Raw genomic sequence first — 17482 nt, forward strand, 5'->3', positions numbered from 1 at the left:
CCACCTCCTCCGGTGAAAATGTTGTTTGCAAACGTAGCCGACGCCGACGGCTGGTCATGTCTTCAGTGTGATTATTGTTGATAGTGCCAACTAGTTTTCCTCGTGATTAATTGTCATTGACACCGTCAGGCTTACCGGTAGAGGGAGTGAGTAGTATGCGTCTGTGTCGCTGTGTTTGGCAGGTGTCTGTGTGGGCGGTGTCGTCCCATGGAAACTGTGGTGGAGAGCTTGTGTTGTAGGGAGGTGAGAGCGTTTTGGTCGCTGGTCGAGGACCTCACCCCGCGGCCAGCAGATGTAACGTGCCTAACGCAGCATCCTGGATTTGAGGCATGCTGCCTGAATCCGTTTGTGCTACACATAGCATACTCACACTTCAGGCAGGATCATGGTCCCCTTCAAGCCAGCACGCACGAGTATGTTCATGGTTTGTTTACTTTACCAATCTTTTTACACTGAGTCTTTTGAACAACAGCTATAGGTGACAGGAGATGTGTTGCATACACAATAAACATGCATAAGAGACAGGCTTAAAATGACAGTTTCCAACCTACTTACAGTTTTAAACTTAAGAATCTTTCCTACTTATCCCTAGGCAATACCGGTACACTGCGTACAGGCAGGCTATACGCTGGGCTTATGGAGTTTTAGGCAGGAGTATAAGGAAGCCTCTACCCTCTTGTGTTGTTTCAACCATCAGACAAAAATTTCAAAGTGGTGACCAGACCTATAAGGGCTTTCAATGGCCTCGTTTGGATGAAAATTAATAAAAATAATTGCTTATTCTGTTGTGATCCCCCAATTGCCCTTAAAATGTTATAAAGCACACAGAACACATGAATTTTGATAAGAAAACACAGTTTATTGGCATTGCTTTTAACGGTTACTTAACATTTACTGAACAAGGACGAAGATTACTGACCTGAAACGTTTGCACAGTTTCTTTTGTTTCTCTCACACACACACACACACACACACACACACGCAAAAGCACATCAAGCAGACACACAGTGAGCCCAGACAACACCGCACACAGAGGTTGACAAGGCACAGGTAAAATGATTGGTAAATTATTTTGAATTACATACAACAAATTTCATGCATTATAACAGGCAGAGGAGCAGACATGCGGCATGCAGGACCCCTTGAATGGGGTACAGCGACAATTATTGCCACTTACAAAGATGGAAAAAAGTAATAATTTTGTGCAAAGTAAAACCAAAGCAACAGCACACAAAGAAAAAACAAACCATGCAGCATGCAGGAAGCCACCACCAAATTAGATGACATGGACAGAGGGAAAGAAGATAACTAACTAAAATAAATACTTACAACTAAATCATTGGACTTGTCTGTGGAAAAAAAATAATAATGTGAAATTAGGTTTTTTTGTAACGTGACTGCCGGGCTAGGTAGAGGCTGACGGCCTCCTCCTTCGGAACCTGTTCGAAGGATTTGGCGATGGGGGCAGGTGCATCGGAGGATAAATTGTCGCTAACCTCTCGAAGAGCTGAAGGTGAATTGGTGTAGCTTTCCCGAAGGGCCTTCATTAATGATGTTGCATAACCTGCAGACATAATAATAATAATACTGTATAAAGATCATTGCCACTGATCACAGATGTCTCTTGCACCATCTCAAAATATGATAGAACTGCATGACACTGCTTACCGTATGAGGCTGCCTCTTTGATGGGAAGCACCACATGGGCACCTTTTCTGAAGCGCGGATACCGCACGCAGTACTTCTCCGTCCCATCACTTCTCCGTGCTGTCTCACGGTTGGCATTGTGATTATAATGCAGCGCCGCTAAGAGAAGCCTACAAAATAACACATTTGAGAATTTTTTTAACTTTGTGTATGCATGACAAAATACTACAATAGGCATGATAATAGGTACTATTATTACTATAAACGGCATAATAATTGGCAGTATTATTCCATTGGATAGCACTGACCTGCTATACATCCCAAGGTATGAAAACCCTGTGTGCTTGGGCGCGAAGTGCAAGATGAGGGAGTGGTAAGCCTCAAGGGAGAAGGTCTGGTGCTGTGGAGACAGCTGTCGAACATCCTTCAGTAAGGCAGTCCTCATGATTATGTTCTCCAACTTTACTGCTGCCAATGAGCCTGCAAAGACCAAGACAGGGAGGCAGACAGATACACATATGAATTATAGCAAACATAAACAGTAAACAAAATGTTATGAGATTGCCAGTGAATGAAAACATTTCATCACAAAGGTCACATGTCAAAGCATCCAAACAATCACTCAGACAGCAAATACAACAAAACTGTAGAGCGTGCATAATACCACATACTGTGTGTACTGTACCTGGGTCCAACCACTCTTTGTTGCGCTGATCCCCGTCTAGAGGGCCATGGGCACAACTGGAGAAGGCAGGGGTGTCATGGTCATGAATGTCCTGGATGTGGTTGACTAAACTTCTCCATTTGGCCTCCATGACCGCTGGGTTCCCATCTGGGGTTGAGGCTGCAGTCCAATAGAGGTGATTCACTATAGCAGGCCTCCACAACTGTAGTTGGTCACACTCTTTTGAAGCTGCATCCAATGCCTTCCCCAGACCTGTTTTAGAACAAATGGTATTAATTGATATGCAATAACAAAAACTGCTTCAAGGTTCCAACAATGAATACATACTTTTGGCAATGTGCCACACATCAAAATAATGCCGTGTCCCTTCAGGGCTCAGCTCCTCTCTCACCCATTTGGCAACCTAAGGAGAAATAAAAAAACTTTTGTGGATGATTGACCTGTGTGGCCCTCAGTGCATCAGAAAACCACAAACATCCAGCTTCAATGCAATTCAGATATTTACATTCTATACTGCATTTTTATTGTAAATACCTGGCGATGACGGTCCGTGATCAGCGTTGCCAAATGCAGGTCCTTTCCCCTCAGCAGGTCAACACTGCGCTTGAGCCCTTCAAGCTCACACCATGAGCTGTTGGGGACCTCTGAGCTCTGCAACATGACATAACAGTGTAAGTGTAGAATGCTGGTGGTGTTGAAGGAGGCGTGGATGAACCGACGCGTTGATGGTCCAGGTATTATGATACACTGTACTCTAGTTAGGCAATACACAATAAAGCTCTATGCATCGTTGTACTAGTGGAAAGATGTTATATTAAGATACCATCAGTTTACCAAATTGCAGAGTTCATTTCTTTGTCTAATAACATCAGGTTTACCTGAACAAGCTGAACATCCACCACCTTGTTCACTCTGTCCTCTATCAGAGAGTAGGATCCATACTTCGCGCAGTGCCCAGGAGAATCTGACCTGGAATTAATTACAAATTTGAATTATGTTTCAAGTTTTTTAAAAAAAAGGTCTGTAAAGACAATCCACTATGTCATCTGCAAATGCCAACTAAAGCCACCTTACATGATAACAAATAACAAAATCAAAACATGCAACTGGTCTATGAGCTCTCACACTGGTTTACCTGCAGTCACCAGCAAGAACTAGCCCACCATCCATTGCCCGTAGGTCACTAAAATTCTTTGCTTGATCATTTTGCCAGGCCTGAACGATTACAGGGATAGTGTAGCGGCGCTGATGGCGAAAGAAACTGCTCGCACTGATGCACTGCAGGCCAAACAGAGTCAACATTCTTAATGTCTGGGTGGCCAAACATCCAGTGAAATGAATGGCCCCACTTAACAGGAGGTTGCAGGTCGGCATGTTCCTGTGGAGCATTGGTTGGTTTTGCCAGAAACGGTGGTAGCCACATGATGCACAGACCTAGATATGTAAAAAAAAAGAAAAAGAGTAATCAACAGTATATCAGGATTGAATATAGATTAAGTACTGTACATTACTGGTTTCATGTTTCCAATGAAACACACATGACCAATACAGTATAACACTCAAATATGATGCCATCACAAACCAACAGACTAAAGCCAGCCTGGTACATACATTGTAAATTATCTGGCAAAACAGTCAGAGCTATCAGATTGTAATTAGATATTCTGATTTTCTAACCAGATGGCCTGCTGCGCAAACAAAACCGTACCTGCTTGATCTTAACAAAAGTTCCTTCCTGCTGCACGATGCTACTATCTGACCTCTCACAACAGGCCGGACAGATGGCAAAAAGGCCCATCAGCTCCTCTTGGCAAACAATGAATTTGTCAATGCCACTACAACAACAAAAAATTAGGGAGGGAGGGAGGTGTCATTCAAACTACCAAAGCTACAGTACACAATAAAATGAGCATTCAAAATGGTCTATGTTGGTTTTAAATTATCTCACTTGTGGTGGGGGTCACACGCGTAAGGTGGCTCCTCATCAAACAAGTCCTCCTCATGCATCGGCTCTTCGGGCACCCACGATAAGTCACTAACGACAGAGGCATTATCATCATCATCATCATCTGTCTGTTCAGGACTAGCGAGGGGAGTGGAGGTTTGTGGGCTGAAAGACGTCTGTGTGCCCACGCTGACCATCTTGGGCTTCAGGTTAACCTGCACAGCTGTGGAGAGGCAGTAAACATACCCAAACATGTGACAATCATAGCAAATCTAAGCGGCTATATTTTGGTGTAGGCTATTAATTTAATCAATGTGTATGGGAATGTACTGCTTGCATAGATACTGGCAATGATTTAGACAGAATATCCACCACTTAAAATACCCAAGACTTACCGCGAGACCATCGGGGGGGCTTCAAATAACACTGTGTCACAGCGTCAGAAGTGGAGGAGGACAAGGGCTGATCGCCAGTATCGACACTCTCCACAGTGTCTACACTGTCCACGGTCTCCTGCTGTGAGGTATCTGTCATCATCTTGCCAAAACAAATATAATAAGTGGTTATAAATGTCTAGAGTACATGTGATGCATAAACTCTATGAGGTAACGTTAGTGAATTTACTGAGAGGTAGCTAAACTTTGAAGTGAAAAGTGGATAAACTGTTTCTGATATTTCAGAGGTGGGTAAACTGTGTTTACTTGCGTTTAGCTTCCACTACACGGTCACGGTCAAATATATGTGAAAGAGAACCGTAGCAGTCTAACACAAAACGCAAACACACTATTGTGAAAGGCGATTGCCGATGACGACTTCCGATGTCCATATTATGGACATTTACTTCAGGGCAATTTTGTTTTGGCTCATATTCGTGAATCACGAAATATGCTTTTCTAATTTCAGAATGATCATGCTTGTAGTGGAGGCTGTGTCAAAGGGAACACGTTATGCAAAATACAAACAGAGCTAGCTAAAACGCAGCTTGTAAACATTAACGTTAGCATGATGCTTACCGTGGCAATATATCGCTTGCGGCAGACGGTGTCTCTCGACCTCGGGACAGGACAAGCAGAGAGGTTTGCATTCACAGACGGCACGGCGGTAGGAATTAACTTAGCCATCCTCATACTTTTTAAAGAAAGTGCGACCATCTTGGCATCCCCTGAGTGGTAATCCTCCTCCTTGAAATGCGCGCTGCATATTCTCGAGTAGGCGGTGACAGAGCTAGCTGAAAAATCTGCCCGCCTAATCTTGACAAATTGCACCCAGCTTCGGAAGATCCCTTTGTCCTTGGGGAAACAATGGACCCTATGTCCAGTTTTGCTGGAGTTCTTGCACCCGCCACAAACACAGTAATAAACCATGTTGTCTACTTATTCTCTACTCTTTCTCTAAGCTATCTTTTATGCTATGCTATCTCTGACTATATATTTATGCTATGATATCTATCTATGTATCTATCTATTTATCTATCTATCAATCTATCGATCTCTTTCACTAGCTACTACTCTCACTACTCGTCTCACTCTCTCAATGGTATTAAGGCGGGCTTTCGTTTGTCGTCCAAAAGCGAGTACCTCATGTGACGTCATGCAATGCATTGTGGGAGAAACAAGATTCATTGCTAACCTGTAGCTAACCGCTAAGATTTCACCTACTTTTCCTTATTATATTTCTTTTTTGTAATACCCTACAACATCAAATACAATGGATAACTGTTTAAATGTTTATTACGAACTAGAAAATTGCCAGAAAAGAAAAAAAAAAAAACCTGCAACATAGCCTTTAACACTGAGACCTGCATTATGTTCATCAGACATTCGCTTTCATGTCAATAACTCATTTTATATATATAAACAAAGCAAGGCATTGTCATTGGATTGTAAAAACCTGGAAGAAAATGCTTTATAGCGTTTGTTAATCACTATTGTTGGAGTTTGTTGATCACTATTGTACTTGAAGGAGAAAATACTCCAAACAGAAGCGAACCAAAGCAAACCGCAGCTGTATAAATGTTGAATGCTCTGCTGGGATTGGTGGATCCAACACATGAGCCATAGTTAATGAATTCATTCATCGAATGCACACACACACTCACGTGCTAGAGCTTCCCTGAAGGGGAGGAGCCAGCAATAGATACCAAGGCTAATACCCAGCTCAGTCTGCATATACATAGATGCACATGAACACACACAGTGCGTAGAGGCTCGGTGATGGTAGACGGCCCTGCCAGGACAGTCACAATAATATTAGGGAATTACATGCAGCATCACTGCTGACTCACACACACATGCGCTTGCATGCAGTGCTCTGTCCGGCATGAAGATCTTCAGCAGGTTTCACTATGTGTGGTATCTGGTGAGTCAGTTGTTTTTTATAGCTCATGTTCATATTTTTTGTCTCTTTTGACTTTGAGCGATGATGAATGTGAAATCTTTTGTGTATCTACTAGTGTTGTCAACAGACCTGGTACTTCGGTACCAAGTCGGTACTAAAAAAATGAAAATGTCACTGTGCCAGGTTTGTCTGCCTAACGACCCTAGTACTGAGCCTTGAGGTACTCCATACTGCACTTGTGATCGATATGATACATCTTCATTCACTGCTACGAACTGATGGTGGTCATATAAGTACGATTTAAACCATGCTAATGCACTTCCACTGATGCCAACAAAGTTTTCAAGTCTATGCAAAAGAATGCTGTGGTCAATTGTGTCAAACGCAGCACTAAGATCCAATAAAACTAATCGAGAGATACACCCACGATCAGATGATAAGAGCAGATCATTTGTAACTCTAAGGAGAGCAGTTTCAGTACTAAGATACGGTCTAAATCCTGACTGGAAATACTCACATATACCATTATTCCCTAAGAAGGAATACAATTGTGAGGATACCACCTTTTCTAGTATCTTGGACAGAAAAGGGAGATTCGAGATTGGTCTATAATTAACTAGTTCTTTGGGGTCAAGTTGTGTGTGGTTTTTTTTTTTTTTTGAGATGAGAGGCTTGATAAAAAGCCAGTTTGAAGGTTTTAGGGACGTATCCTAATGACAAATTAATAATAGTCAAAAGAGGATCTATGACTTCTGGAAGCACCTCTTTTAGGAACTTAAATGGAATAGGATCTAACATGCATGTTGTTGGACAATGTTGTATTGTCACTTAAAATGAACACATTTTCAGTCAAAATAAATAATTGTTTTATTTTATTATGCTTAAAAATATATTTAAAAATATTAATTAGACTTCTTTTTCTTGTTATAACCATGAAAGTTTTACTTGCAAATTTTTTATCATGCTGATTTTAGTGTTATTTTTAATTCTATTTAAAAATTATTAAGAATTCCAGCCTTTTTAATGTTTTACTTTGTTCCGACAGTTATAGACTTAATTTGTTTTATTGCAAAAATGGAAACTATGTTTATGCAAAACATCAAGACCTTCAGGTCACTGACCCTTAAACGTATGCCACTTCATGTAAGTATTTGTAGTATTGAGTATTTTTTTTTTTTTTTTTTATAACAGCTGTAGCCCCATTATTTGGTCTCTGGACCCTAAATATTAAGCGGCATGGCTCATGTTTCAGCTCATGGCTTCTTGATTAAGTTACAGAGAAATGGAAACCAAATCTGCTTTTTTATAACAGTTGGTGCTGTTGTGTTCATTTTGCGCGCCCTGCTATAAACATACCAGTGAAGAGTCAACCTGAAGGTTGTGGTCTGTAGTTCACTTTGTAGTTGATTTATTTTTTTATTTTTTTAACAAAAATAAATCTAATTTGAAATTTTACAATTTATATGAATTAATATATAATTTATAAAATCCTAGATTAATAAAACGTGTTTAAGTATTGTTCAAAATCACTTCATGATACCTAATGTATTTTACAAATTAAACCTTAGTGTAACTGTAAATTATTAAATATTTATTATCAAGCAGTGTAATCTATTAGTATTTTTGTATTAATTTTTTTTTTTTTTTTTATTTATTATTATTTTTTTGTAGCCTGTTAAAAGGAAACATTTGAATTGTTATAATTAAAATACAATGAGTATTACACTCTCATGCATGCTTAAAGAGGGTCTGGATTATTTCAGCTCACTCACTAATAAGCCAAAATTCATGTTAACCATTCTCTAACTCCTGAAATGACCCAAAACTGTTCCCGTTTAAGTTTTCTGCAGGTCACTTTGAAAAGAGTATCTGCTAAATGGTTAATGTTGGACTGTGTGTCTGTGGGTTTGTGGGTTCAGTTCTCCGCTGTACACCAGAGATGTGATGTAAGATCTGTTAGTAGTCTAGAGCCGATCACACTGGATTCCCACAGCAGCATGCGGGTCAGGCTGTAAACTAACCTCCTCTACTAGTATCTCACTCTTATCTGTCTCTTCAGCTGCTTGCGCTTTCACAGACAGAAACACAAGATCCTGTGACACGCTAGTGTTATTGGGCTCGTCTAGTCTGAACTCAGCCCTGCTTGACTTAACTAGTCTGAGCTCAGCCGGGCTTGACTTGACTAGTCTGAGCTCAGCCGGGCTTGACTTGACTAGTCTCAGCTCAGCCGGGCTTGACTTGACTAGTCTCAGCTCAGCCGGGCTTGACTTGACTAGTCTCAGCCGGGCTTGACTTGACTAGTCTGAGCTCAGCCGGGCTTGACTTGACTAGTCTGAGCTCAGCCGGGCTTGACTTGACTAGTCTGAGCTCAGCCGGGCTTGACTTGACTAGTCTGACCTCAGCCGGGCTTGACTTGACTAGTCTGACCTCAGCCGGGGCTTGACTTGACTAGTCTGAGCTCAGCCGGGGCTTGACTTGACTAGTCTGAGCTCAGCCGGGGCTTGACTTGACTAGTCTGAGCTCAGCCGGGGCTTGACTTGACTAGTCTGAGCTCAGCCGGGGCTTGACTTGACTAGTCTGAGCTCAGCCGGGGCTTGACTTGACTAGTCTGAGCTCAGCCGGGGCTTGACTTGACTAGTCTGAGCTCAGCCGGGGCTTGACTTGACTAGTCTGAGCTCAGCCGGGGCTTGACTTGACTAGTCTGAGCTCAGCCGGGCTTAATTTAACTAGTCTGAGCTCAGCCGGGGCTTGACTTGACTAGTCTGAGCTCAGCCGGGGCTTGACTTGACTAGTCTGAGCTCAGCCGGGGCTTGACTTGACTAGTCTGAGCTCAGACGGGCTTGACTTGACTAGTCTGAGCTCAGCCGGGGCTTGACTTAACTAGTCTGAGCTCAGCTTGTCTGACATCACATCTACAGGAAGCAGGATCTTTGATCTTGTGGTGTACACCAGACAGTGGCCAGAGTGGCGTATCATGATTTCTTACAGTACGCTGATGTTATGCCAAAATAATTTCACCATAATTAGAGCTAAGTAATGGTGGTTTTGGTTTTCATGTGGGATCAGCCCAAATGTGTGTGAAGTGTTTATACAGCATGTGTATTAAATCTAGATATTGATTCATATAACCGTATTAACGCCTACGAAGTTCAGTTGAACAAGTTTGATTTCCTGCCTTTTTTTGTGCTCAGGACTTCTCGAATGACGACACCAAGCTGGAGTACAACGTGGACGCAGAGAATGGGATCGCCATGGAGGGATATCTGTTCAAGAGAGCCAGCAATGCCTTCAAAACCTGGAACAGGTCTGAGACCAGACAGAAAATCATACTGTGTCCTCTTACAACAGTGTTTACTGGACCGCTCCAGGTAATCACGTATACATTGACGAAATTTTAATTGTTTCTGAATGTGTTTTCTTCACAGACGGTGGTTCTCAATTCAGAACAATCAGCTTGTGTACCAAAAGAAATTTAAGGTAAACATAGGATAATATAAAGAAATTCTAGCTCCAGCGGTGCGTTTAGCACTCATTTTGGCGTTTTTATTTCAGGATAACCCTACGGTTGTGGTGGAAGACCTGCGCTTGTGCACCGTCAAACACTGCGAGGACATCGAGCGCAGATTCTGCTTCGAAGTGGTTTCTCCAACAAAGTGAGGACAAGCACACAACTCTGATTCTCATTTCAGTTATGTTGCATGTTTCAGGAAACACAAACAACACTTACTAACAGCTGAAATACTTAAATAGTTAAAATGTGTTACTTTTCTGTTTATTTAATGGTAAGTGTTATTTCTGTGCCACTAGTATCAAATTAAAAAACTAATATTTATGTATTTCTACGAGGCTGAGATGGTGGAAATTATTGGTAATAAAACACCAATGTTTATAAGTGTAAATATTGAAAATAGTTTTCAGTTATTGAAATCAAGCAGAAATAAAATAGTTAAGATAAATAAATAAAATAAAATATAAATGTTAGAAGGTAATTATTATAAAAAAAAAGTTAAAGTACTTAAGTTACTAAAAACCTTAATTAATTTGTTTAAATAATAATAGTAATAATAATAATAATAATAACAATAATAATAAAATTATGAAAACATGAAAGCATGCAACACAGTTAATAAAACTAAATTTAAAATGAAACAAGAAAAGTGATTTCAGAATATAAATAAATACTACAATAGTATAAAAATAATACTATTTGTAAACAATATACTTTTAAAAGTAGTCCAGTATATGCAATATGTAAAGAACTGAATTAAACTATTTTCTTAATCAGTATTTTGTCTTGTTTCATGTTATAAATACCTAAATATCCATTAAATAAATAAATAAAACATTTCAGAATTTCTTCTTTTCTTTTGACTAAAATATATTTTTTAAACCCCTTTTGAAAACTTTTATTGTTTTCTGTCATAGCATTAATAAAATATCATAAAAATGCGTTAAGGTTATTTTTTCTAACACTTTTTGCGAACTGTCGTTGCTGTTTTTTAAGCATAACATTAATAAAATATCATAGTTTATGCCAAAAACATGCCAGTGTGATTTCAAATGTTTAGTTTCACTTTAAAAACAAGACAAAAAACTGTTTTCTGAATTAGATTATTCTTCAGTGCATGTGTCCCACTGTACGTCTGACTGATGTGGTTTCTGCCGAAGGAGCTGTATGATGCAGGCGGACTCTGAGAAACTCAGGCAGGCCTGGATCAAAGCCGTCCAGAACAGCATCGCCACAGCCTTCAGGGACAGAGCAGAGGACGCCGAGGTACAGCAGAGTCTGTTTCATCCGGCTGTTAACGGCAGGCTAGAGACGCTTGATAACGCTGCGATGTGTTTGGCAGAAGATGGACAGGAAGTCGTCTGCATCTACAGGCAGCCTGGAGTCTGGCGGCGAGGTGAAGGAGAGGAGTCTGAAGGGCGAGAGCGCGCTGCAGAGGGTCATGGCCATCGGCGGGAACAGCATCTGCTGTGACTGCGGTCAGCCGGAGCCACGCTGGGCCAGCATCAACCTGGGCATCACGCTCTGCATCCAGTGCTCGGGCATACACAGGTGTGTGTGAGTGTGTGTGTGTGTGTCGGGGAAGGCTTGTGTGTCTCATTACAGGTGAAACTGTGTTTGGTTTGTCAGGAGTCTCGGCGTTCATTTCTCGAAGGTCCGATCTCTGACGCTGGACACGTGGGAGCCTGAGCTGCTCAAGGTGAGGCTTCACTAGCGACACCACGAACACACGGATGGACAGATGCTCCCGTCAGCCTCTCGTTCGTCTCTTTATCATCTCATGAGCTCCTACACCTGAACTCGTTTCTCAGACACTCATTTGACAAGAAAGACGGTCCGAATGAAAAAGAAAACCTTCCGTTCTTGTATGCGAATGAATAATACAGTCCGTTTCTGTACAGCTGATGTGTGAGCTGGGGAACGGTGTGATCAATCAGATCTACGAGGCTCGACGAGAAGAATCAGGAGCCAGGAAACCCCAACCAGGAGATCCCAGGTACTGCACTGAGGATCGCATTTGATTTGGTCTCATAATCAGAAATGTTCCTGTGGCTCAGTGGGAGAGCATTGTGTTAGCGGCGCTAAAGGTTGTGGGTTCGATTCCCAGGGAACACATGTGAGGTTTGAAATGTGAGTCACTCTGGATAGAAGCGTCTGCTAAATGCATAAATGTATTCATTTAATTAATTATCGGACCGCTCTGCAGCGGGAGCTTCAAAAAGCTGGTCCTTCAGAAGTCTATGTACTCTTTAGGATGACGTTGTAGACTTAATTTGAGTGTTGTGCTGCACAGGCACGAGGTGGAGGCCTACATCAGAGCCAAGTACGTGGAGCGCAGGTTTGTGCAGAGGCTCTCTGAAGACGAGATCAGACAGAAGGTTTTAGCGCTGAGTAAACAAGATAAGGCTCTCAGCGGCGGTTCTTCAAGAGGAGCATCAGCATCGAGTCCCCGTCCGCCGTCCTCTTCCTCGGGTGAGTGATCCTAACATCAGTGTGCTCCGTCTGCTGTGTGTGTTCGGTCCCCCGAGGACAGGTGTTTGTGGTGTAAACGAGGCCTGAACTGGTTTTACTGAGTCTGTGTGTCTGTGTGTGATCCTAACGCTGCTCTGGGCTTCTGTGGTGCTGAAGCGAACCAGCAGTCTCTCTTCTGTGTAGACGAGCTCGATTCTCTCTTCTCCTACTTTAACACCTCCGCCAGACCCTGCTGTCGTAAGTACAGCTGCGTGAGTGTCTCCCGCCGTCCTGCTCCAGCAAACTCACCTCACTCTCATCTCACCGAAGGGGATCTGAACTCAGTCGAATACAGGGTTAAGAGAATAAAATAAAATAAAATTAAATTAAACAAAATTAAATAAAAAAATAAAATATAAAATAAAATAATAATAATAATAATTTAAAAAAAAATTACAAAAAATACATTTAAAATTAAATAAAAGACAATTAAATAAAAATAAATAATTAAAATGTAAAATATAAAATATAAAATAAAACAAAATGGTTTACCAAAATAAAAGCCAAAAATCTTAAATGCATTTAAATGAATAATTGTTAATATCAAAATATAATATAATAAAATATAATCTCAATGATCCTAAAATAACATTGATTGACAGGAAGATACATTTACTGAATTGCAATTAAATGAAACTCTATAGCCATAAAAACGTTTTGACCAAATAATACATTTTCATGAAGCGTATTGCAATTAATTCTGAACATAATTAACTAATAATATTAATGTTGACTAATTATGCCTATTTATTGCCATTTATATATCCGATCATGCACAATAGATTATTTTACACAGTAAAAGTTTTTGCTTTCATATAATAAATGTTATTCCTCATAAGGTATGTAGATACATTTCTTATCAATTAAAATACAGTCAAAATGATTATTAAATCCATAAAACAGATTTTCACACGCGCACGAAATGTCCACAGATTTCTCTTTACTTTACAAAAGTAAATACTGCCATCAAAATGTGAATCTGTTCATTGTACATTTATATTGAGCTGTGACCTCTTAAAGGTTTTAAAAATAGACCATCACAAGTTTCTGATTTCAGAGATTGATTTATTATTAATTTCATGTCCTGAGTTTCGATTCGCCCAATCGATGAAGAAACCGTTGCATCATCCCTCCATCGCTCAACATCTCATCACGAGGAGCGTCTCTCCCTCTCGTGTCTGTGTGTTTGTGCGGTGTCTGGTTTACTCTGAGCGTCTCTCTCTCTGTGTGTGTGACAGTGAAGAGCTCAGACGGTGACGTGCAGAGCCTCACAGACGGCAGCAGAGAGACGCTGAGTTCAAGCTCTTCCTCCAGCAACACAGGTCTGTATCGTGTTGTGTGTCCAGGACACAGATTGTGTGACGGATCTCCTCAGATGCTGACCGTGTGTCCTCCAGAGCCTCACGAGGAGAGTCCAGCTGAAGATCTGCAGGTGTTCTGCGAGCCGAAGCAGCTGACGCCGGGTCTGCAGCTGTACTGGGCGTCGTTCTCCCGCAGTCTGCCGGACATGACCCAAGCTCTCGCCCACGGAGCGGGAGTCAACTGGACCAACACGGAGCACGAGAACAGGACGCCGCTCATCATGGCCGTCCATGGGGTGAGGAGAACACATCAGACCTGATCCACGGCTGAGAAACCGCAAGATTCAACTTTATCACATTATACACAAGGATTCTGTGTGTGTGACTTGTTTGTTTTTTTGTTTTTTTTGTGTGTGTTTTGTGTTATTGTTTTTGGCTTTTTTGTTTTTCTTCTGCATTTTCTTTAGTGCATTTTTTGTTTTGTTTTAGTATTTTGTGCATTTTTCATTTTTTTGTCTTGTTTATCTTTCTTTTGTGCAATTTTAGGTTTTTTTTGTGAATTTTCTAGTTTTTTTGTGCATTTCTAATTTTTTTTTTTTTTTGCATTTTTAGTTTTCTTGTGCATTTTTCTCTTTGCTTTTGTGCATTTTTTTTCTTTGTTAATTTTTTTGTTGTGTATTGTCTCGTTTTTTCTTGTGCATTTTTTTTCTCTTTTGTGCAATTTTAGTTTTTTTTCTTTTTTTTCTTGAGTATTTTTTGTCTTGTTTTTGTTGTGCATTTTGTTTAAATTTTGTGTGTCTGGTTAAATCTTTTTTTTGGGGGGGGCTGTTTTTTGTGTTGTGTAGTATTTTACTTTATAATTTGTGTTGTTTGGTTTTGGCTTGGTTTCATTTGTTATTTTTGTTTAGTTTTTCTGCCTTGTTTTGCATTTTGCTTCGTTGACAACAGTTAACTATACACAATAGGTTATTTTACTTCTAAAATGATGTTAGTTCTTTACTTTCAAGTAATAAATGGTCCTGGTTTTATTGTAGGATTCATCAGTGCATGTCAAATAAACAGCAGTGTAATGGATGATGAATGCTGAGTGCTTGTGTGTGATGTGTGTGTGTGTATCAGGGGTCTCTGGTCACCTGTGAGTTCCTGCTCCAGAATTCAGCCAGTGTTAACCAGCAGGACAGTCTGGGAAGAGGACCTCTACATCACGCCACTATCCTGGGTCACACGGGGTCAGTTCTGCTCCACACACACACACACACACACTTGTTTCAGAATTGGTTTAATGTTACGATTGATTTTGTTCTGCTGCAGGCAAGTGTGTTTATTTCTAAAACGGGGAGCCAATCAGAATGCAGCAGATGTAGAGAATCAGACGCCGCTTTCAATCGCGGTCGAGGCTGCAAACGCTGATATCGTCACGCTGTGAGTTGCCAGTGTGGTTTGTGTCTGTATCTCTTGAAGAAGAAAGCAGTGTGGAGATATTGGTGTCACACAGTAAGTGTAAAGGGTTTCCTGTGTTTGTGTCTGCAGGCTTCGGCTGGCCAAGATGAACGAGGAGATGCGTGAATCCGAAGGTCTGTGTAGTCAGTCAGGTCAATATAACTCTAACAGCCCGACTGAAATGCAGTATCGGAAATGTATGGAGGAGTTCATTAACTTACAGCTCAGAGACTCCTGATACATGAACAGATCGCCTCAATCTGTAGCAAACGCACAAAACCAGCGAATGTACACCGATATCACATGAAGCTGAGCCCCAGGATGGGGATCTGAATGTAAAGTGAACATTAATATTACGTTACCGCTAAAACATCTGCAATAACCAGTCTTGTGAAAGAGCGATGTGAAAACACGTGTCTTAAAACTGTCAGACTGTACAAGAGTAGTGTAATGAAAACTCGATCTAATCGTATAATCCTGAGTGCTCTGGCACATTCCTGATATTTATCACAATATTATATTTGAGGAAGTGAAATCAAATCAGTACGCTTATAAATATTACATTTATGAAGACATAAGTAGATCTGTACTAGTAAGTCAGTGTTAGTTCTGGATTACACCACACTGTATCTGACCATATCTACCGTATTTTCCGGACTATAAGTCACACTTTTTTTCATAGTTTGGCTGGTCCTGCGACTTATAGTCCAGTGCGACTTATATATGGTTTTTTTTCCTCATCATGGCGTATTTTTGGACGGTTGCGACTTATACTCAGGTGCGACTTATAGTCCAAAAAATACGGTAATCACATCTAGTCAGAAAATCTGGTTTCCTGATTAGCGCTAAATCACCATCACCTGCTTTCAAATGTAGCAGCATTTAATAGACAGAGCCGTAGATCACTGACAAGCTACGCAATATCACGTTCATTATCGCAGATGAATCGCCTTCAATAATGAACGTTATATTGCGTAGCTTGTCAGTGATCTGCGGCTCGGTCTATTAAGTGCCACTTCATTTGAAAGCAGGTGATGGTGATTTAGTGCTAATCAGGGAACCAGATTTACTGACGAAATGCGCGTGACAATCGCATGCGATATACCACCCAGTCCTAATAGATAATATATCAGTAATTATCAATGCATGTTTCAGTAATGATAGAAAAAATATATATATTTTATGTAGCAGCCTTTTTTTATGCAGATCAGTTGGAATTTTACAGGATTTACGTTACAGAGAGAAATAATGATTTTCACCTTTAGCTTTATTTAAATGTTATATATTTTTCTGTAATATTCATAAAATCCTTTAAAAAAAAAAAAAAAATATATATATATATATATTCTTTTAAGAATAAAGGATTTTTAAATAATTGGTAAAATTAATAAAAATTTTATTTGTATGTAAATTATATTTCATATATATATATATACACACCGGTATATAGTATTTTGTAAAATATCTAAGACATTTGAAGTAATTAGAGTTCATGTATATTAGAAGAGAAATGTGACAGTCTGAATGTTATGTTGCTGCAGAAGTTATATTTGGATCCTTTAGTCTGGTTTAGTGACTGTCACAGGAGGGGGTTGCAGTACTGGCAGCGGTCTCAGAGGGGCGCAGTGGAGCTGGACTCTACACCCCACAGACACACACATGGAGGGCTCTTCAAGAGCGATTCATTCTCATCCTCAGATGTTTACCGCTTTTAAATGAGCTCCTATTTTTAAACTTATAAGCCTCGTATCATTACTGCAATTTCTTTACAGATCAGTCTAAAAACAGTCTCAAGTTTATTAGTAGAGAAATTAAAGTCGGAAAAGCAAATGTTGTGTGTGTTATTCCTGAACCGCTCTCTTCATTCATCTGCTTTATTTCTCACTGTTATGACACTGATTGTTATTTAATGTGGTAATTATGCCACACATCTAACCCAGAACGTTTCTTCAAACAGAAATCTTCACACTTTGCCAAACACTTGACAGTATTCGATCCAAATGTGTTTCGAGTGCTACTAAATGATAAATGTCAATGTAAAGGGTCAATAAATGTTCTTCACGCGCATCATCTGGTGTCATGTGCCTCTTTCTCCTCCGTTTCCTTCT

At 40.3% G+C, this 17482-nt stretch overlaps 2 protein-coding genes across 10 annotated transcripts in view; one reads left to right on the forward strand and one right to left on the reverse strand.

The window, feature by feature from the left end:
* LOC113065178 (arf-GAP with coiled-coil, ANK repeat and PH domain-containing protein 2-like) overlaps nucleotides 1–17482 on the forward strand; it is a 44361-nt gene that overhangs the window by 25449 nt on the left and 1430 nt on the right. For 3 of the 8 annotated variants that reach the window (XM_026236417.1, XM_026236420.1, XM_026236421.1), the window contains 14 exons: nucleotides 9806–9918; nucleotides 10040–10091; nucleotides 10167–10267; nucleotides 11283–11388; nucleotides 11465–11673; nucleotides 11752–11821; nucleotides 12024–12118; nucleotides 12416–12594; nucleotides 12751–12831; nucleotides 13872–13955; nucleotides 14031–14230; nucleotides 15054–15163; nucleotides 15246–15356; nucleotides 15465–16045. In XM_026236417.1, coding sequence (XP_026092202.1) covers nucleotides 9806–9918; nucleotides 10040–10091; nucleotides 10167–10267; nucleotides 11283–11388; nucleotides 11465–11673; nucleotides 11752–11821; nucleotides 12024–12118; nucleotides 12416–12594; nucleotides 12751–12831; nucleotides 13872–13955; nucleotides 14031–14230; nucleotides 15054–15163; nucleotides 15246–15356; nucleotides 15465–15612 — 1659 coding nt within the window. In that variant the 3' untranslated portion in view covers nucleotides 15613–16045. Of the gene's footprint in view, nucleotides 1–9805; nucleotides 9919–10039; nucleotides 10092–10166; nucleotides 10268–11282; nucleotides 11389–11464; nucleotides 11674–11751; nucleotides 11822–12023; nucleotides 12119–12415; nucleotides 12595–12750; nucleotides 12832–13871; nucleotides 13956–14030; nucleotides 14231–15053; nucleotides 15164–15245; nucleotides 15357–15464; nucleotides 16046–17482 lie in introns of those variants that run through there. The other 5 variants (XM_026236423.1, XM_026236424.1, XM_026236418.1 and 2 more) reach the window with 4 other exon arrangements.
* LOC113065179 (uncharacterized) lies at nucleotides 1200–6045 on the reverse strand. Of its 2 annotated transcripts, XM_026236427.1 has the most exons (13): nucleotides 5291–6044; nucleotides 4673–4814; nucleotides 4281–4500; nucleotides 4041–4167; nucleotides 3468–3766; nucleotides 3211–3301; nucleotides 2867–2983; nucleotides 2660–2735; nucleotides 2333–2584; nucleotides 1956–2127; nucleotides 1669–1817; nucleotides 1497–1564; nucleotides 1200–1349 (listed from the first exon to the last, which is right to left on the reverse strand). In XM_026236427.1, exons 1-13 carry the CDS (start codon nucleotides 5639–5641, stop codon nucleotides 1332–1334), a joined length of 2082 nt encoding a protein of 693 aa, XP_026092212.1. In that variant the 5' UTR covers nucleotides 5642–6044; the 3' UTR covers nucleotides 1200–1331. The 2 variants fall into 2 exon arrangements, with proteins under 2 accessions (XP_026092212.1, XP_026092211.1); XM_026236426.1 differs by having other exon boundaries at nucleotides 1200–1564; nucleotides 5291–6045.

Source organism: Carassius auratus, chromosome 47, assembly GCF_003368295.1.
Source record: "Carassius auratus strain Wakin chromosome 47, ASM336829v1, whole genome shotgun sequence".
Lineage (NCBI taxonomy): Eukaryota > Metazoa > Chordata > Actinopteri > Cypriniformes > Cyprinidae > Carassius > Carassius auratus.

Bases quoted from the DNA above. Each gene is read 5' to 3' on its own strand.
- LOC113065179 (XM_026236426.1), bottom strand. From the start codon at position 5,641: ATGGTTTATTACTGTGTTTGTGGCGGGTGCAAGAACTCCAGCAAAACT. The intron at 2,128-2,332 runs GTACAGTACACA...TGGTCTTTGCAG, and splicing joins CAAAGAGTGGTTGGACCCAG to GCTCATTGGCAGCAGTAAAG. The intron at 1,565-1,668 runs GTAAGCAGTGTC...TTATGTCTGCAG, and splicing joins CAAAGAGGCAGCCTCATACG to GTTATGCAACATCATTAATG.